At 42.1% G+C, this 21,762-nt stretch overlaps 1 protein-coding gene across 5 annotated transcripts in view; it reads right to left on the reverse strand.

The window, feature by feature from the left end:
* Nucleotides 1-21,762, reverse strand: part of SMOC1 (SPARC related modular calcium binding 1) — a 134,459-nt gene that overhangs the window by 88,232 nt on the left and 24,465 nt on the right. For all 5 annotated transcript variants that reach the window (XM_055716778.1, XM_055716780.1, XM_055716779.1 and 2 more), the window contains exon 2: nucleotides 2,539-2,710. In XM_055716778.1, the coding sequence (XP_055572753.1) occupies nucleotides 2,539-2,710 (172 nt within the window). The remainder of the gene's footprint in view (nucleotides 1-2,538; nucleotides 2,711-21,762) is intronic.

Raw genomic sequence — 21,762 nt, forward strand, 5'->3', positions numbered from 1 at the left:
ATGTGTTTTACGCACAGCTATGCCATCTGGAACTATTCCCTGGAATCTCATCAATGAGGCTCCATTTGTCATGGATGCCATAGTTTCATCATTTTAAGCTACTCCTGACTTTTAACCCTTTGTGATGTCTGAGCAAGGGTTCGGAGAGAGTTCAGATAATTTAGCACCAAAGGAATTTCATTTAAAAGCATGTGAGGAAGCTAGCAAGGAACAAGAGCTGAGTAAGAGTTATAGTTCCCAAAAGGCTAGCAAGATTTCATCTTTAAAGGTCCTTAGCTTCTTGAGAGAGAGCAGAGAGCTAAGCTGAATCAAAAACGTTCTGTCCTCACTATGGAAGCCATGCTGCTTGCCTTGGCAAAAGCACAGTACAGTACAAGATATCAGCATATGAAATTGGAAACCTACGGTAATTTGGGGGGAAGAACTATGCCTTGCTGTCCACAATATCCTTTTTTTCCTTATTTCAGTTACCTGGTTTTTTTCCCCCTCAGAGAAGGAAACACAAGTTTAAATTGCCCATTTCATAAGGATAAGTTCTTGGATACAGTATTTACCACAATTGCATGTGACTGGGCTCAATGGCCCACAGGATCCCTTCCAGTTCTATGGGAGTTCCCCTGTAGACGATCTCTGTCACACAGAGGGAATGGAGGCTATTCAGGGTAAACTGGTGCCCTACCGCAACAGAAGGTACCCAAACACTGCTGGTGATACTTTTGTTTGTGTGAGTACAAGATACAGACCTGGCTCACCACCTGTAGTTAGGCACACCTGTCTCACAACTGTCTGTATTTGCAAAGAACACTAGCCTTCATGCACAACTAGAGGTAGTATTTCTAATGCACTAGAAAAACAAAATACCTTTCAACAGCAGCACACATGGAAATTACCAGCAAGGTTAGATTTGAATGTGATAGTCAAAAGAATATTCCTACTTCCCAGGGATTCACGGGAGTGTTAGTGGGTTAAAAGCAAGACTTGTAGTTGTCAGCCTCTCCCAGGTTATTAGGTGCTATATAGGACCACAGGGTAAAAGAAAAAAGGAAAGGAGAACACAAGTAATTTCAGCTAAATGTTTCAGTTATGTCTGAGAGCAGAAAGGAAGGTATACTTCACCTGTGCTTAAGATAAAAACGTCTTTGGACTCTTTTCAATCACGACATACAGCAGGCTGTGTAGTCTAGTGATCAGTATTTTCTCCAATTCCAGAAACAGACACTTCCACATACAGATGTACCACATTTCAGATGCCATGTTTTAAGTAACCGAACAGTGCCAGTTTATATGGCAACATCAGCCATGGAGTTGCTTATCTAAGCCACTCTGCTCAAGTGATGAAAGCAAAAGTGGGACTCCCACCCTACCACTTCTTATTGTGATACTCAAAAATGCATCACATGCAAGAGCAGTCCAACTGCTTCTTTGGCCCTGGGAAGAAAGTTTCTGGGTTTCCAGTACTCAGAAATCAGCATGACTCAAAGGCCTTTTTCTATGCTATGAGAGAAAAGTTGAGAAAAGTTGCCATAAAGCAACCCAGCAGTGGTAAGACAAAAAAGAAGGAGAAAAAAAAAAATATCAATCATACAAGTAAGCTTTTTTCCCCAATGAGAGACTGTTTAAAAGAAAGCAATATTAGAGGTCATGCTCATAATTCACCTAAAGTATAAAGCCTGTCAATACATTGAAAAGGGATTTCCATTTTAGAACAAGTTATTCTGACAAAGATACATATTCATAATAGTAAAAAAGCCTTCATAAACAAAAGCCAGGCTTAAACATATGCCCATTTCTCCTTCCACAGCAATTTTAATGAGTTTCTCCTGTCACTTTAACCAATTGCTAAAAACATCTGTGCCATTTGCCCTCTGAGTCACTTGTGCTCTCAGCAAATGCACTCAACTTGATTTTTCACTTCACTACAAAAGCAAACCATTTGTGTGACAAGACACCAATACTCCTTAAAAAAGTTTCAACCTCATCTTTAGACTATGCTGAAGAAGAGCTGAATTGAGACAGAACCAATATGCTCACTTTTAAGTAGATGTGTAACAGCAAACAGGCAAAAAAGAGGCCATGTAAAAGCCTTGCATGCTTTGTCTTCTTAATTAGCTCAGCGCAGAAAGACTGTATGTCTGAAAAGGCACTAGACACCAATGTGCACCACACGTTCTTCCTCACTGCACATTCCTATTACTCAAAGGTATCTCAGTTCCTCACTAGCACAGGTAGCAAGGAAGATCTCTTCTTCCAGGATTTTATTTTATGTTTCCATGAGGCCAGCGCCTGATCTGCAGACACATATTTCAGCCCCTTTTCAGTGATGTCTCTGGCTCCTTTACCTTCTTTCACTGATAATTCAGTTGGTTTTTACCCTTGCCACCTAAACTCAGACTCTGATACCCATGCTCACAGGAATGCACAATTTCAATCAAACTACTTACAAAGCATGGTACTAAACTCAAGGGTCTAAGAATCCATAAGCTTCTTATGAGGTAGGACTCCCATTCCTCCCCTCAAAGGCATCTGAAATCCACCTACCTTTGCACCGGCCACGATGTGTCACACTCAGACTTGACTCCCGGCATTTGGCTCTCTGGTAGTCGCACATTGACTCATATGTTCTGCCGTCAGAGGCACAGAGGGGTTTGGACTGGGACCTGGAGCAATGCAGGTTACACTGAGGGTCTCTGTCACGGTCACTTATTAAAAACTGAAGGAAGTGAAAAAAAGGAGGGAAGGAGAAAAAAAAAAATATTGGTTTTGTTCAGTTTCCCAAAACAGAGCATGGTGTATTTTGGTTTTATGACAATAGCTATATGGTCTATAATACAGTTTAAGCTGCTTACCAAAGCTGATTTTGCCTGAAGGAAACTTAAAATGAAACACGTACATCTTTAAAAAAAATAATAATTTAAGGTCTTTGCCATTCCATTTTCTTTAACAGAACGGAAACATTAGTCACTCTGCACATCTTATGTTTTCAGAGGTGAGGCAAAGCCAAACACAACCCACACGGGAAGGGCAATACTGAGTCACAACAGCCCAGCTTGCCCAGCACCGTGCTGCAAACAGTATCTGGTACTAGACTATTTTAATCAGAGTGCAAGAAACTTATTGAGGACAGAGGAACCCAAATAACCTATCAAGATTGGCCTTGGTAGCTGAACCATGGATGTGGCCAGCTTTGTATCACTAGTTATTTGGGTTTTTTAAAGCATTACATCATCTGCAGATACCACCTGCAATAGCAAACCTGCACACTCCCAAAGCCACATTTTGTTCCTTACTGATGACATCTTGCCCAGCTGGCAACTGCATTACATACATCCCACAATCTAATTGCACACTATGTGAGAAGCTATTTCCTTTCAGAAGTTTGAATTTTACGTCTTTCTGAATACCTCTTCTTCCCAAGCATTCAGTTTGGATGCAGCCTGTTGTGCATAAAAGTGGCACTCCTTTCTTGTCAGTCACTCAAAGTGAACAACCCCAGATTCCCAACTCCTCGCTCAGAAGAATTCCTCTGTACCATGATCACTGCTGCTTCCCATCTCTGAAGACAGCTTGGTTTCTGCCTTAACTTTTCAATATGGGAAACCCACAATGCATATGAATGAGTCCCCATTTTCTGTCCATTTGTTCCCTGCAATCCTAACATCTGGCAGTAGTTTACTGTTGTACCTTCAGCTGTACTCTGAGCTGCCTACAGGGACACCCAGGTCTCTCCTCAGGAAGACCCCAGCTACCAGTCCTCATTCCAAAACCATTGGCATAATTTCAGCAGGACATGATAGCCCTTTTCACTTCCCATGCTACCCCACTTGGTGGGTAGTCAGTCAGACCTTTAACAATTACCCAAACCCAGAAGATTTCAGAGGGCTCTTGAAACAAGTCCCATGAGGATTAAGTAAAGCAATGGGAAGTTAAACCTGCCTTGCACTTCCCTTTCCCAAGCTCCCATCTCTTCAGCCTCTCACAAGCCTGGGGGAACCAGAGCCACTCTCTAATGCACCAATATCCCAGCTCGCTGTCAAAGCAGTTATAAGCTCAGGCAGTTCGGAGCTGGCTGGCAAGTGGCACTAACACCCTGCCTGCATGCACAAAGCCACGGCTCTCCAAGTGTGTTGATAGCTGGATGCCTTACAGGGAAGTGTGAGTCATTGCCATAATCACCTTGCTGTTACAGTTGCCTACAAAGCTGTCTGCTCTGTGCTTTGAGGTTAAAGCTGTTGAAAAAACATTGCCTGAAGCCTAGTTTGGGTTGGTTTTTAACCACTCCAAGAACATGCATCTCTGAAATTTGTTTTTTGACATTTAAAATAAAATTCTTTACCCCTTTTCTTTCCCCAATTAAATAAGATTAAAAACAATTGAGAAGTTACATATTTTCATATAAAAACATATTAGCTCTGTACTGCTGGATATTTTGAAGACTCATACGTTACTGAATACCCTATTTAAACATGACAGCTGGGGAAAAGTAAGCAAGGTCTGCACTTGTTTTACTTTTGGTGGGGCAAACTTTTAAAAAATCTCATCTGTCAGAGACTTGCCAAAATTTGTAACAGCACAGAGGTTTTAAAATGTTTTTGTTCCCTTTCTGCAACACTTTCTATAACCTGGAAACACCTGTTCCAAATGGGAAATAGGAAAATTTAAATCTGAAGGCAAATTTAAGTGGTTTATAGAGACCTGGACTAGACTATAAAAACACTGTAAAGCTGGACCAGATTTTTACCCAGTTCTTGTCAGGGCTAGGACTATCACAACTGAGCTTGGAACTGCTCTGGCTACAGTAATGTCTTTCTGTAGCCCCTGAGGTGCAAAGATCACCAGTGACTGTAAACATACAGCAAAAAGCATCAGACTGAAGATGCTGAAGCCTCCTCCCAGCGCGTGATGTCAGAGACCCTGAAAGACTTGCACAGCTTTTCAGCTGTCTGTATAAACAGGCTTGAAAAGCAGAGCTGCCTGATAGCACAGTATGGTGCAGATACAGCAATTAAGCATTCAGTTAAACACAGAAGCCATTCTGGTTTAGAAGGAACGCATGCATCTGCCATTTATCACAAGCTTGAGGGCCTGAGCTACTGGCATGAAATGTTTTGAAAATTCCTTGTGTCAGAAGCAGAGTTCCGCAGATCAGTTATCCAGAGGTACACTAAAAAAAGCTTGAATACTGGTTCCCAGCAAACCATATTACAAACTAATTGGAAACTGAGCTTATATCATGAAATCTCACCTAAGCCTTCTGCAGCCCGTACCAAAGCACAGTACAGAAGGGCTTTGTGGGCCAGGAACACCCCTCCTTCCAGAAAGGGTATCTCTGAAGATTAGACAGTCCTTCTCAGAGCTGACAAACAAGCTATGGAACAGCTTTTCTCTAGTGCCTCCTCCAGAGGGATAGGGAGGAACAGCTCAGCATTGATTAATTATGAGGGCCTGAGGAAACATGCAGAGCACCCCAATGCAGTCTATGAAGTTCTTGCCTACCCAAATTAAGCCAAGAACCACATTATAAAAAAAATAAATAAAATAAATCAAAGCTTTTTTAGCATTTATAATTTGGAATACAGTAGGGAGCCCACACAGCATGTTAGGTGCTTTCCAGATACTGAAGATGCCACACCTGCCTTGCCAAAAAGTTTATGGTTTACGTATTTGCACAAGATGGTGCTTGTTTTGTTTGGCTAGATTATAATTGTAAAAGTCTGCATTAATTTCCAGAAGGATCCAGGATCATACCTGTCTGATCAGGGTTCTTCTCATGTCATCAGACAGCACTGCCAGAAAGGCTGGATCTCCCAGAGATATTACTGAACGGCTTCAAAAACACCCCCTTACAGCAGGACACTTGCGCCACTGTAGCTCGGAGCCCTTGTCTTTGCTCAGCAGCCCTGCCAGCTTTCAGATAGTAAAAATGGTCGTTCTTTGTCCTGTTTCTAGCTGGTAAGCATTCATGCTACAGAACTGATCAACACAGACCACCCACAGACATTTAACATACTAGCTGTTTTGAACGTCCATCCCCTCCTACCCAGCTTAGAGTTTTCTTTCTAGCATTTTGCCTGTCTGAGACCACAACTGCTCTCCTTTGTAAGCAGCCTCAGCCACTTGAAGCAAAATACTAGATGAATGCTGAAATGTGTGTCTGCCAATGGAGAGAGCACTTTAATCGATCGTTTTAATTGATCTATAGCTCGGACTATAATTCAAGAGCTACTCACTCCTAGTCCATTCCCACTTCGAGCAAGCAGGCAAGGAGCACAGCCCTGCTCCAAAAGTTCACTTTGGTCACTGCAGGTAATACCACTGAGCCAAGCAGAGGGCTGTAAGCAACACGCACAGGATGCACTGATGCCTGGCTACCAACCCTCCCCAGACACAGCCAAGGCAACAGCATGATTCTCTGGTCCCTTCACAGAAAGAATAGCAAGATAAAGTATTCTGCCTTTAACACCAAGTATCCTACCATGACCTTTGAAGCCCAAATCAAAACTTGATGTCCTAACAGCTTCAGGACACCCACACAAACAGGCTTTGCAAAGAACAGAATCAACACTCACAGAGCAGTGCTTGGTGCTGTACACATAGACACACAGTGCAAACAGATCTGGACTCAGGGAAAAAGTAACCCTGCACACACGTGCAGCACCGGCAGGTGTCCAAGCTTCATCTAGAAAGAAGAGGGAAATAATTATCTTAACTCTGAGATTTCTCAATGACTCCTTTTGGTCTCTGTGTTCCCACTTATTTCAGACTACATCCAAAACTGGATGATGGGGCTGAAGACTGTGTCACTGGCTTATCAGTTCCTTTCTATCCTCACTTTTCCTCCATGAGAGAACAACTAAAAGCAGAACTAAACAAAACAAAACTCAACGTGCAGACATGAAACTCCACACAAAAAAAAAAAATTGTTCCTGCTAGTTTTTGTGAGTTTATTTTCCAGGGAAATGTTAAAATTGACTAGGTTACAAATGGGATCCCTTGAATGCAGACTCCATACTAAGACAAGCATAAGTAATACTAGCATTAGACAACAGTATTCATATTTCCATAGCATTTGCTTACATTAAGAAAGCCTGCAGAGCTCCTACACCAGTCAGTTTGAGTCCCTGTCCTAGAGAGCTTCCAGTACAATGAAGCTCTCACAGCATCTTTTTCTGTCAAATGCTGTATTTGTGTAAGGACACAAACCTCCTCCTTTTGCAAATACATTTACACAGGTGCTTGCAGAAACCACTTCCCAAACTACTTTCTGCTTCTTCAGACTTGAAAAGAAAAAGGAAAGATAAGAGGTCAGAATGAAGTTAACTTTGCCAACAAAGCATATCTGTTCTTTTTCTCCACACCTCAACACCACTGCTGACAAACAACAAACACTGATTAAAGGGGTTTTAATGCCTGTGAAGGAAAGCAGACTCCCTGCAGCTGCACAGCAGCTGGGAACACTTGTGTTATTTAGCAGAGAAAGGTCTGACCCCACAAGTGAAAATGAGCTTGGTGGTCACTCATACTATTTACCATCTGGGTACCTTATAAGCACAACAGAACAGCACAGCCCTTTGTGATGGAGGTAATGAGAAATGGCCAAGGCATTGCTGTACCAGAGTAACATGCTTTAGCAGGGCTTCAGGGGAAAGGGAGCAAGGGACATAAGTGACACAAACACGAGAAAGTAGAAGTCTGTTAAGAAACATCCACAAGACAAGAGTCCACTACAGCTCAAAACAGAGGTGCCTCTGCTGTTTAGCAGCTTCAGTTCCGATGAGTACCGCAGGCTGCTGCCTAACTAAGCTGAGGAGTAGAGAAATTGAGAAAACTGCACATGCAATGCCCTACCCCTGTTTTGGCAGACTTAAAGTTTGAATACTCTTAGAATACATCTTTGGAAAAAGTGATCGATTTAGGTATGTTCACATGGCACAGATCACCCACCCATTTGTCTAAGCACTCAGACTAGCCTGACCTAAGTACAAATGAGCGAGTCCTTCCTGGGGAGAATTCCCCAGGAAAACCATACCCTTTTATACATTAGAGGAGACTATAAACTTCTGGACATTTTTGTTGCTGTTGGAAAGCATCATTTCACATTTCCTAGTTTTAACCTCACAGATTTATGCCTTGGTTTCAGGCTCCAAACTGGTGCAACCAGCCGTACTGGAGGAAGAGCTGGAGCCAAGTCTCAGTTTTAATCACAGCTAGACTCCCAACCCCATGGCAGACTGCCTACAGGGCATAAGGACTTCACCTTCAACCACAGTTTTGGGACTTCAGCCAAGTTTCCTGCCATGGAACCAGAAGCCTAGCAGGCCTCAAAGGTATCAAAGATCCTGCTCTAAACCAAAGACTCAAAATGCCTGGCTTCTAAAAATACAAAGAGAAGATTTGAAAGGCTTAGAAACTCTGGCAGAGATCAGGGCTTGCAGTCTTCCACATGCAGAAAGGCAGCAACCGGCCAGAGCCACTACAACTCCCAACAGCTGACCAGGGTGTCCAGTATCTGTCCTGAAAGTGCCCATGCAGCCTCAGAACATATCTAGTGAAAAAAGACTTTTGAAGCAAGCTTCCTTGGAAGTATCATGTTTTGGGGCAGGGGGGGAAGAAGGCATTTATTTATTTTGATATTCCCTTTTTAGGAATATCAAAGTTTGTATTTCACTTTTATCTGGATGACTTTGGTTTAAGAAGTTGTTTTTAAACCCAAGTTTCCCAAAGTCCTCATGTGGGTGTTTTCTAGCAACCTACAGTTTTATACCAAGACTTCAGGCTTTCCCCAACAAATTTTAGAAGGGCACAGTACTTTCCCCAGACAGAAGGGACTTAAAAGAAGGATATTGTAATACTTTTATTCCTTGACTCATCCCTGCAAAATGAAGACTCTAGTCTAAGTTAAAGTACCACTTCTGTTCCAACCCCAGGCCCCCAGCTGTGCAAACAAGAATGCAAAGCACACAGCCTGTGCTTGAGGATGGTGATGGCGAGGCAAACATATGGATCACACAATAAAACCAGCAAACTCTAGATTTGTTCTTATGAGCTGAATTCAAGACAGTTTTCTGCCCTTACAGGCTAGAAGCCTCTTTTCTGCAATGATTCTCCCTTCCTCCAACCATGCCATCTCAACCTTTATTTTGTATAAGACACTACAATGAAGCAGAGAGCTTAAGTATTGTGTTTCATCTGCTAGAACACTTGTAGCTAGGGATACTTTAGTATTCTTCACAAACTGATTCCCAAACATGATGCAGCAGCTGTGCTCTGCTTTGAGATTAGGTACTAGACCCAAAGGTTGTCTAACAGCATATTTGAAAACTCCACCTAAGGTTCAGGAGAAACCCTTAGAATCTGGCCACATCCCACAGAAGCTCTACTGGGTTTTCTGTTGTGTTTTTGTTTTTAACAGAAAAAGAAAAATCCATAGCAGCTAGGGAGTGAACTCTTAAAATCATCTCTTTTTGCTTTTGAGGTGCAAGTTTATACAAGTGCATAACTACAGTTGACTTCTGGGAAGGAAAATGCCAGAGACATCAAGGACAAGAAGTTAATTTCAGATATTAAAATAACCCCTTCTCCCAGAGAATTTTTGACATTCCTCTACCACCTTCATAAAAAGGTGACTTCAATTTTAAAAACATCAAGTCTAAGCATCTCGTAAGTTGTACCACAAATCAGTGTGCTGATCAACTGAAAAACAAGAGGAAACCAAAACTAAAGCACAAAATAGAAATTTCAGCTCAAGTCTCACATTTCTAACATGCAACTTCTAAACCTTTCTAGTAAGTCTGGCAATATTAAGGTAGACACTGATTTAATTCCTTTGAAATAACATTACTTCAGCTTCTGTCAAAGCTCACTCTCCTACTCAGATCATTCTTGCAGCCAAGATTACATGTAAGCCTAGAACAAACTTGAGATTAAATTTAATATGTCAAACACATTGACAAGAGAAGGCATGTTTAACTTGGACTATTTCTTCTCTTTAGCTCTGCTACTATACATGTTGAACCAGATAGAAAATCCAGATGTTTGCATAGTCAGGCAATGAACTTCTTGTCTCAAAGAAAGTGACAGCAAAACTTCCATTGACATAAAAGGTGGAATCTTGTCTTTAGTAAATTGTATAGTTTAATAACCTCATCCAGTCTTTCTGGTTTGGGGAGTCCTCTGTTTATGCTGAATAAACTCAAAAACAAACTCAAAATATCCTCTGTAGAATTTATGCCAAGTTAGTTTCATTTGATAACCATATCCCCTACTTCAGTTTGTCACAGTGATAGTTGAGGCCGTTCTTCTCCCCTAGCAAATATAGGAGGATTACAACTTTGTGCTGTCACTAGAAGTTATGTGAAGTCAGCTATTCCATTGTAATGGGGTATGTTCTCCTCAGAAGCAGCTCTATGGAAAGCAGAAGAGTTGAAGTAATGTCAGCTGTATACTTTAACAAAAGTATCTCAAGCAAGATTTCCAGGAAGAGTGATCCCTACCCTTACAGAAATGCTATCATGTTGAAGGCTTTAAGCCATCGCATGTGTTCTTCATGACCTTGAGCAAACTCTCTTGGGCCCCGACTCTAGTCACAGAGGAGACTGAAGTACATGCTTTCTTATGCTCCAGCGTATTAACCACTAAAAGTCAGTTCTAGGGTTTGTAGAGTTCTGTGCACTTGCAAGGGAAGTTTAGCCACAGAAGAAAGCGGCTATGAAACAATACTTCCTTGAGCCTGTTTTCCCCTTCGTACTACCTTCAGTAGGACTAGCTATGCGGTCAGCCTAGGAAAGCTTCTTCCCCATTTAGAGAAGTACTGCAGATGGAATGGGAAAGCTGTGAGGCCATCAGTTCTGAGCTCTTGAAGTGTTAGAATATGGAAGTTTACCTCATTAGATCCAGCTGTGTAATCCGCAGTGACCTTCCCCTCCATCTGTATTTAGTTCCTTCCTAATAATTCCACTAGAACCTTTCTGGTGCCTATCACTGCTCAAGAACAACAGTGTAAGACTCTTCCCTTTAATTTGTCTCAAAGTTTCTATTAATGCAAGTTTGCCAACATTACAGTAATACCTTTCACTACACTGTAATGAACAGTTTAACACTTCTTGTTTCAAAGGGCAGGAAAGTCTTGATGTCAAATAAGCTTATCACATGAGTCTTTGCTATGTAATGAGGGGATACATACTAACTGCAAGCATGTCTGATTAAAACCAAGTTTTGAAGCATTCTTAAATAAATAATCGATTTGATGAAGTAAAAATTCTCTGAGGAGCTTCCATCAGCAGCTTGATAGCTATAAAGGGCTTCCCTTGAAATCCAAAGCCCTTCAAATTTGGTTTCATCACCTGACATCAACTCATCCCAACTCCCTTCTCTTAAGCACCATCTCATGCTGCCTTTCTCTCAAGAACTCAAAGTACTTGGCCCTTTCCTTACACCAGTGTTATTGCTGAAGAGCAGGGCACCTACTTTAAGTGAAGTCGCCAAGTCAGATGATAAGCTTTCTAAACATCCCAAACTGACAAGAAGGTAAAAACCACAGTTGCTCCTCCTGTCACTCATTCTCTCCAATAAGACTAAACCTTCTGTACATGCCTGAGACTATCCACTGCAAACAGTAGATATCAAGTCTTACCAAAGACAGTTTTGAAACCTCTTGAACACTGTCTCCTAGGCAAGTCTGTCAATCCCCTCTATCATGCACACAACACACACGCACAGCAAAACAGATACAACTGAGCTTACAATCAAGCCAGATCCACTTTTCCACTGTCTAGTCTACAGCACAGCCAGCGTCTCACTTCAGTCACAGCCATGTGTATCAGACAATATTGCTGTAAACAAGGCAGGTGCATGAAGAGCACTACCATCTCTGGAACTGCTCTTCTAGGAGATCACCCCATGAGGAGACATGATGATTAAACAGTTTACAAACAGTTTGGCAACCGTATCTTCAAAGTTGAGCTCCAATGGAAATACAACTGTACAAAGGCACTCCTTAGACCACAAATGTTTCGTTCTTGTCAATCTTCCAGGATGGAAAATGCCACCCATTAAAACTCCATAGCTCTACAAGTTTCAGTCCTTCTTAAATCAATTCTTCTAAAACGTTGAAAGAGGCATTCAAATTGAAGCTGGCATCCAGCCTTCATTATGGTGGTTGTTACTGCTGCCAACAGCAGAACCAAGAAGTAGATATTAGAAATAGCTGAGCTCATTAGCTCAAAAACCCAGCAAGGGCTGGCTGCCCATCAGTAGAGGTATACTAACTGAATGCCAAGACTGAAATTCCATTGCACAGGAAGGGTATTAAAAAAAAAAAAAGGAGACGATGTGGGGTACTGTGAACATTAAAGGGTTTGGTTTTCTTAACTATATTCTTACCTCTAAATGATCTAAAGAATGATTAACCAAAGGTAACTCTCAGGGAAAGACTGCTGCATCAGGGGCTTCTCCCCACTTCATTTGACTTTACATGTACTATCATCAACACTTCAGCGTCAAAGCTTCTGAAACTCTATTACTGCTTCTGTCTGGGGACATAACTATGCTTGCTGTGTCTCCTTCCATAAGCCCACCGTGCCATCTCCAGAGATACATTCAGAGTTGGGTTCTGGCCCCATCAGCTATACAGAGTAATAAAGGAGGTTACTCCTATTCACTATAACTCCTCTCAAGTGTCAAAGACAGTGAAACTGAAGAATAAAAAGACAGGAATTTCATACATTCACACTCCCCTATTAAATACAGGGTAGCTCATGTTGCCACTGTTGTGAAAGCAGCAAGTTTTTCACATCTGTGGCCAACATTATTCCAGCGCTCTTAAAAAGAAAGGGTTTTTCTAATATCATAGAGGTTGTGTGGACTTTAGCCTATGGATTAAGAGGCAACAATAAAGACACATTCTCATTAGCTGAAGTATTAACTGTTCAGTTAATAGCTAGGAGGTACTCTTTGCTCCCCCTATAAAACGCTGCAGCAGCGATGTCCACCTACCAATACATGCATGTGTTTGACATTAAGATGGCATGTGTCTGATCTGCAGACAGGTAGTTTCACAGAGACTCAACTTTATATAAAGTCAAATGATAACATTTAAAGACACCATTTAGAAACCTTAACGCTTGCAGGCCAGAAGATACTCTTCAGAACAGCCCTCCAGTAGGATGCTTTTGTCACCATAAGGATCCCAAGCGCAACTGCTTGACATTCACTGCTTCAAATGCCAAACCCACCTTGGTGGATTCTACAGCAATCCAAACAGACACATTAAGTCTAAGGCAAGGTTTAAATTCAGAACCAAGAAAATAAATATGCCAGCCAGGAATTTAGAGCAAGAGGGAAAGAATCAGGAAATTATGTACAAAACAGAACTGAAACTTCTGTAAAAAGTCAGAATAAAATTTTCCCCCTAACTCCCTAAAGGAAAGAGTCATTCTTTCATTACTTTGTTCTGCAGTTCTGTTTGCATTGTATTTCACAGTGTTTACAATAATTCTCATCTTTCTACTTACATTTAAACCAAATGCTTCCCTCAGTTTTGTAGGGATAACCACCCGCAGAGTTTAGCCCTTTGTATGAATTAAGTGCTGAACAATGCTTCCTCAGACTGTCAAGCAGTCAAAGCTTTCTGGGACAGCACAGGCAGTAGCAGAGCAGCTTTCTCTACTACTAAAGTTTTTTTGGATCACAAATGGAAGAACCTGCTGTGCACAGAAGGTTCAGGATATGAACTTCAGTTCTGCTGGTATGAAACTAACTCTTTGCTCCCTGTTCCCACCTCAGAAAAAGTCACTTAATATGACTATATAAATATGTGATAAAAACCTTTCCATAACAGACAAGATGTATGTACTGGTTGCTTCAGGAAGAGCCGGAAGAGCTACAGAGAGACTGTTCTAAGACGAAATGTTCGTGCGAGGCAAGAATGAAGAATCCTTGTCAGCTGCACTACGGTTACTTTTAATGTCATCATCTGCTGCCAGAGACAGACAACGTTCAGAAAAATGTTACTGCATACACTGAAAAGTAAATACATTTTCTGATTTCTGCAGACAGGATTCCTTTACGGTAGTTACCTGTGTCTCTCTTCAAAGTTGCAGCAGTAACTCAGCTGCTGCTGGGCTCAGACTGCTGGACTTGAAAAAATAAAACACAAACCAACAAAAAACATAAAAAACAGGTCAAGATTTGCTACAGCCCTGCCATTTACTTCAGAGTCCAACTAGCCAATGCCACTTCAAACCGGCAGATTGTTAGTGTGCAAGGTTTTCTAGCCTATTCAGGTAGAGTTCACATGCCTTCAATAGCTTGGGAGTTAAGATGTTGCATTTTATCACTACTGTCGAACTACCCAAAAATATTACTATTACACTAGCATGAAAATCTGTTTATACAGGTCAGGAATATTTTCCATACTGAAGTGAAAGACACTGTTTGTATGATGTTCCCAGCAGAACTCCTCCTGCTGAGATCTACAAGGAATCATAGAACAAAAGCACAGAACCATTTAGGTTGGAAAAGACCTTTAAGATCTAAGTCCAACTGTTAATCTAGCACTGCCATGTCCACCACCACTAAGCACTGCATCTACACATCTTCTAAATACCTCCAGGAACGGTGACTCAACCACTCCCCTGGGCAGCCCATTCCAATGCTGGACAACCCAGTGAAGACATTTTTTCCTAATATCCAATCTAAACCTCCCTTGGTGCAACTTGAGGCCGTTTCCTCTCATCCTATTGCTTGTTACTTGACAGAGGAGACCAACACTCACCTCACTCCAACCTCCCTGCAGGTAGTTGTAGAGACTGATAAGGTCTCCCCTGAGACTCCTTTTCTCCAGGCTAACCAACCCTCAGCCACTCCTCACAGGACTTGCTCTCTAGACCCTTCAGCAGCTTTGTTGCTCTTCTCTGAAGATGCTCCAGCACCTCAACATCTTTTGTGTAGTGAGGGCAAACATCACTAAGTTGTCAGGGTTGCTGCTGTAAGTTTTTAATACAGTCTACAGTTTTTAATATGTAGAAAGGGAAGCAAGGACAGAGGTGTCTTCAAAAGAAGAAACATTTACAAATATCTTGATTCTGTCCCAGGTTGTTGGTATGATTGCTTCCCCGCAGCAAGACGTAAGATTTCTTTCCATTCAAAGCACTTCCCTTCCCCCTGCCCCCCATGTTATACATACACATAATCCCTACATCCAAGCAGAAAGACCTCAGTGACTGATCTTCATACAAGCTGTTCACTCTCTCAAGTTGACAGTTTTTCCACAACATTTTGTACTATAAAACTGTTTATTTTAGTATGTTTGTTTTCAGCTTGGGGAAAGGGTGATTCCAGCTATGATGAACTATTTTTCACACTTTCAGTGAGGAGCTGCAGAATACTCATGCTGATTCCTTGTTGCTAGAGGCAGACATGCTTTCCTTATTTTCTGTGGAAATAAGTTTTAGAGCATTTCTAGTTACACAGTATTTTTCACCTCAAACACAACCAAGACCCTTGCAGTTAAAGGCCATCCAAGCCAGTGGGGTATCTTCATACATGAGCTGTTTGGTCCAGGGCTGACAAGCTTTCTGTACAAGTAGCCACCTCTACTCCAAATTCACAAAGCACTCCCCAGGCTAACTTTCCTCCAGTTGTATTCACTGGGGTTCTGGAAGGGCTCAGCTGTGTTGCAATCTGTATGCTTGTCTAATGGAAGCTAAAAAAAAGCTAATATCCATATTGGTCTACTTTTGCTGTCTGCCTCCCTGAAGGGAGCAAGATATCAGTCTTAATATAAGCAAATATAAGACCTTTGCGCAATAAATTTTTGACACAGATAATTGGCAAGATTATTGCAGTCTCTCATCTTCCTTTTTGGGGCATGTTATTGAGAAAGCTGTGGCAAAACAGCTGTGGCTTTATCTGGATTCCTCAGATTTTCTGGATCTCTTTCCATCTGGTCTAAGCCCTGGCATCGGTACAAACACATACTCAGGCTCAATGGTCAGACTTCTCACAGTGGACAATGACCAAACTGACATTTTTAGTTGACAGACTCAAAGCAGGCTGTGATTCCAACTACCACAAACAGGTTTTTGTGACCACTTCACACTGAATAAGAGTAAGTAGTACTCATACCATCATCACATCTGGAAGATTACAGTGAGCTTCCACACAAGGTTGAGTAGTTTTCTTTCTTTGTACCTTCTACAACCTAAGGGACGGCTGAGCCTTATCCCATGTGAAGGGGGTTGCAAATAATCAGGGTTCCTCTTTTCACTGGAGGATATTGCCCACAGACATAGGACTTAATCACTGAATAGCACAACTGAAGGGTAGGCTGCCTACTGCTCATGTGATACTATACTGCTTGAGGGGATAGCAAGCAAGTAAATGCATTGGCAGGGAACAACAAGGGAGATGAAGTATTAGTAATCGCTTCTCCCCATCCACCTGCAGCCACCCATGTAGGAATTACAGCATGCATTTCTCCTCAAACACGAAGACACTAGCAGATCACACTCCCTCACCCTGCTCAAATATAAACCTCAGGAGAGCTCTAGTCACTATAGCTATGAAATGCTGCAGATCCCAGTTGAGGTTTGCTTAAAAGTAAGTAGATAATAACAATAAAGGCCTAGACAGTGGCGGTTGGCATCTACTCCCCAAAAAGCAGCTCAGTGCTATCTAAATATTAGCAGGACTAGTGCCATCAGCACCCTGGGCAACCAGCTCTCAGGGGGCTTCTGGATGAAGAGGAGCCTGTTCTGAGGCAGAAGACCCTTCCCTCCCCTCCCCTGAGCTCAGCAACCTCTTCAAGCTGAAGAGTTATCCCAGGCACTAGTTGTCTTAGCAAACATTGCTAAGTCCTAGTTTCATCTAAAAAAAAAAAAAACAAACCAAAAAAAAACCCCACACAAAAAAAACCCACACACCTTGACATGCTGAATCATGTATCATCCCACTTCTTACAAGCTTTTTAGTCCATACCAGCAGGCAAGAGGTAACTGGAAGGGGAATCAAGTTTAATAAATCCAGGGAAGTTCAGCCTGACAAATAGGAAGGGAAGGGTTAGAAAAAACAGATTTTATGTTGTTTTATAGGGCTCCAGGCAAATATTAAGTTAGTTTAGGTCAACTGTGACCCAAGAGGGAGTACCTGGTTTGATTTAAGAAATTGGGCCGACAATCACATTAAAACTGGTTTTGCAGGTACATGAGAAATGGCTGTGTAGCCAGCCTAGCTGTAAGATTTCATGGACCTTTAAAAATTAAAAATATACCCACCCGTAAAGATTCCAGCCTAATTCTATCTGAATCAGCTTGCTTATCCTTGTCAATCCCGATTTTGCCATGACTGTTTGCTCCACATGTTCCTCCAGTCAAGTCTCCTTGTAACCCCAGTTACAGTCCCAGTTTCTCATTTACATGCTCACTCTGTCTTTGCTCCTTTTTAATTCTAATCCTCTCAAGATTCAGAGAGGTCCTACATATTTAATCAGCTCTCTTCCAGTACCTACTTGGAAAATACCGAAACCTTTGAGAACACATTACAGCCAAGAAGAGTCATCTCTGCTACTCCCAGCTGAAGTCTGTCAGCTCTTGCACACAGAAAGGCCACTCCTATAACTGACTTTGAAAGACTTTTTTCCTTTAGCAATTAACATCTTACACATACAAATATTGTTACCAGCTCATGCACCAAGCACCATCTCTCCAGGTTTATTCACATGCCAGGCTGCTGGTTCATTCCCATTCCTCATCACTATTCCAACTCCTTCCCTCCCATTCTCAACTTGCCCAGGTACCTAGAACTTTTCTCTCTTCCCAGTACCAGTTACAAACCCATACAACTTCGTTAACCAATTTCTCATTTAGAAGCCAATTTCTCATTTAGAATTCAAGTAGAAAGAAAGAGTTATTAACCAGACCCTCAAAAACCCTAATCATACTCAGTAATCAGCTCTACCACCAGATGCTATTTCAAGCCCAAATCCTCTGTTACTGGTCACAGCTCAAGTACCAGCTTATTCCTTTGTTTTCACAGGACTTCTGACTCCAGACTACAAAGAAAAAAGTCAGTTCCATGTTGCCCTGGTTTTGCTCCATCAAGCCAGATGACAAATTTTAAATCTTAAAAGCTGATTTTATTCCTCTTCTCTTTCCGTGACATAGCCTAGTTTCCTACTGCTAACAAGCCTCTGGATATCACATAGCTGTTGGCCACAGGCAGTGAAGCAGTAGTTCAGTTTCTTGCAAAGATCTTTTAGAAGCACCACACCACAGTTACATTTGGGTATCAAGACAGTGCCAAGAAAGCATTACTTAAGAGCAAGAAAAAAAATTCAGACTCAAACTATCCTTAAGAAAATGCAAACCATCTGAAACCAATACTAAGCTGTCCTGCAGAGAATCCATCTCTAGATCCAGCCACCTTCCCCCTGGGTGCCCAGAGCCTGCTAAGGGTACAGGTATGTTAGGGCTCAAACAGGACTAGGACTCACTGCAATTCCCAAGTCTGACTGTGAAGTCTCTGCCAAGGAGCTTCGTTCTTCCCTCTCACCCCACCACTGGAATTTCCTCATTTGTAAGCAGAGCCCAACACAAACTTCTTTTAAAAGTTTGCAGGGTAATTTAGTCATCATTAATCCCTAGGTAAAAGGGAGGGAAAGTTTCAGCAGGTAAAACCAGAGCCAGATTTTTGAACACCTGTGAGCAAGGTTTAAGGGAGGGAAGGTCTGAAGTTTGCACGCAAAGAGGTTGACAGCAGTATTTGGCTCCGATACACAGATTTATATCCTTTGCTTATTTCATCGTTCTCCACGTTCATACCCAGAAGTGGATTCTATTACAGAAAGTGAGGACTGCCTTGGAGCAGAGATCTTCAGCTGAGCACTGGTCTTAAAATGGAGTCATTTAAAGTGCCCTAAATCAGAAGAACCCCAGGTTTGTACTCAACAAATGGACTATTTCTATGTGGTAACTTACATGAAAAAGCCTTGAAGCAGGACCTGCCTATATCTCTAGCATGGAAAAAAAGTTTCTACACAAGTGCCAAAATGTAAGTACGGATCCTTAAAAACCCATCACTGAATGAACTGCTGAAGAGCAGGAAACTGAGCTGGAGTGCCTAGTCTCCCCAAATCACAGGTTGCCATGTGCTAGTCACACTTACCCCAAACATTTTTATTCAAGTGAGTTCTCTGAACTGGCAAGCTCGGAAGGTGTGTAATGCTTCAGGTGATTAAGTACTTACAAAAAAGACTCAGCTTGAACTGGGAAGAGATCAAGCCAAGGAATGGAAACACACCAACCTCACAGAAACTCAGTACAGTGTGAATTCAGAGATGAGATTTTTTTGTTAGAAGATGGTTGTCTTACTGTTGCTTTTCCAGGAAAATTCACACTCTGTGAAACGATGGCATCTCCTATTTTAATATTTCTAAGCAGAAATGAGCTCTTGTCCAGTACTCAGGTCGACTCAAAGAGGCAGAAATAGTGTACCTTCTCCAGAACGCAGCCTGCAAGGAAAAGAATCTAAAAAACTCCTTTTTAGCTCAAAACCAAGAGACTGCTTTTATAGGAGGATGCAAAAATCAGTACCTAGCCTTTGCAACATTTTATAGGCTAGACCATATTGTTCAACAAATAGCAATAAACTCAAATTCATTGGTCAAATTCATTAGGTACATAATATCTAGAAGAAAAAAAAAAAACCTAAACCATCAAAACACTGACTAGTTAATCCTGTTGTGGAGATCGGTGATGAGTGGAGATCCCTCAGGGGTCAGTGCTGGGACCAGAGCTGTTTAACATCTTCATTGGCAACATGGACAGTGGCATTAAGTGCACCCTCGGCAAGTTTGCCAATGATACAAAGCTGTGTGGTGTGGTCAACATGCTGGAAGGAAGGGATGCCATCCAGAGGGACCTCAACAGGCTTGACAGTTGGGCCTGTGCAAACCTCGTGAAGTTCAGCAAGGCCAAGTGCAAGGTCCTGCACGTGGGTCAGGGCAATCCCAAGCACAAATACAGGTTGGACAGAGAACAGGTTGAAGGCAGCCCTGATGAGAAAGACCTGGTGGTGCGGGTAGACAAGAAGCTCTACATGACCTGGCAACATGTGCTTGCAGACCAGAAGACCAACTGTATCCTGGGCTCCATCAAAAGGAGCATGACCAGCAGATCAAGGGAGGGGATTCTCCCTCTCTGCTCAGCTCTTGTGAAACCCCATCTTGAGTACCGCGTCCAGCTCTGAGGCTCCCAGTATTAAAAAGACACAGACCTGTTGGAGCAAGCCCTGAGGAAGGCCATGAAGATGATCAGAGGAGCCCTCTCCTATGAAGAGAGGCTGAGAGAGTTGGGGTTGTTCAGCCTGGAGAAGAGAAGGCTCTGAGAAGACCCCATAGCAGCCTTCCAGTACCTAAAGAGGGCATACAAGAAAGCTGGAGAGGGACCTTTTACATGTGACAGGGCATGGGGGAGTGACTTTAAACTAAAAGAAGGTAGATTTAGATTAGATGTAAGGAAGCACTTTTTACTCTGAGGGTGGCAAGACATGGCACAGGTTGCCCAGAGCAGCTGTGGATGCCCCATCCCTGGCAGTGTTCAAGGCCAGGCTGGACGGGGCTTTGAGCAACCTGGTCTAGTGGAAGGTGTCCCTGCCCACAGCAGGGGGGGAATTGGAACTAGACAAGCTTTAAACACCCTTCCAACCCAAACCATTCTATGATTCTGTTTTTCTTCTTTTTTTCCTACTTAAGCAGAAATAGTCTTTAACAGCAGAAGCCCATGACAAAAATTACTTTCAGATAAAATTCTTCCTATGTAGTACTAAATAGTTTAGACAGAGACCATTACTGGTTTGGAGTAGCTCTACTTCTGCTGGTGGTACCACACAATAGATTCACAACTAGATGATACTGGAACTGTTTATCTTCATCTCAGTACTTGTTTAGCCAGGACTTTTAAAAAAGGAGTCAACATCCATAGTAATAGCTACCCAAAGGCAATTGTACCAAGATGGATTAATGCAGGCAATGCATAGCAGGGTCCCACCTGACAGGTTCACTCTAGCCGGCTTGTTGACTTTCTATTTGTCACCTTGTCCCTGGCCATCTCACTCCATTTTCTACTTACCATTCCCTCAGCATGACCATTTTCTGATAAAATTTGCCACTTTTAGATTTACAGCAGTCATCCTTGTCCCCCTTAAGCACCAAGAATAAGAAATTCCTCCACCCCCTTGATCAGGACCAGCCCATCAGAAGCAGCAGTACCACAATCCTGAACACACTGCTTTTCCTATTCAAGACAGTCCAGTTTCCCTAACTGGAATACAGAACACAAGAGCCACAAGCAATCTGTCCCAACAAAAATACATACCACACTTGCGCTGCAGAAGTATCACTAAAGGTCTGTTTCAGGACACCTAATTAGAAATTGATCATAAACTCCTACAATAACTTTCTTCACGGATGTTCTGACTACTGAGGTATGTATTTGTATTACCCTTACGCAATGTCCATGTACGCACAGGATGTTTATCCAAACACAGCAGTTACTGTTTTCTGACTACTGGTTTATGACTCTACCAAAAAATGAAAGTAGGTAGCTGCACGGAAAGCAATACCCAAAAGAAGGCATACAGCAATAAGAAAATTTAACAAGGGAAGCAGTTTGAGGTTTTTCCAACAGCTTGCTTGTGGGAAGACTTTTTTGTATGGTCAACATTAGCAGAACCATTCACTGACCTCTAGACTTCCTCCTTGCATGTTAA

The sequence above is a fragment of the Falco cherrug genome, chromosome 7 (genome assembly GCF_023634085.1).
Source record: "Falco cherrug isolate bFalChe1 chromosome 7, bFalChe1.pri, whole genome shotgun sequence".
NCBI lineage: Eukaryota > Metazoa > Chordata > Aves > Falconiformes > Falconidae > Falco > Falco cherrug.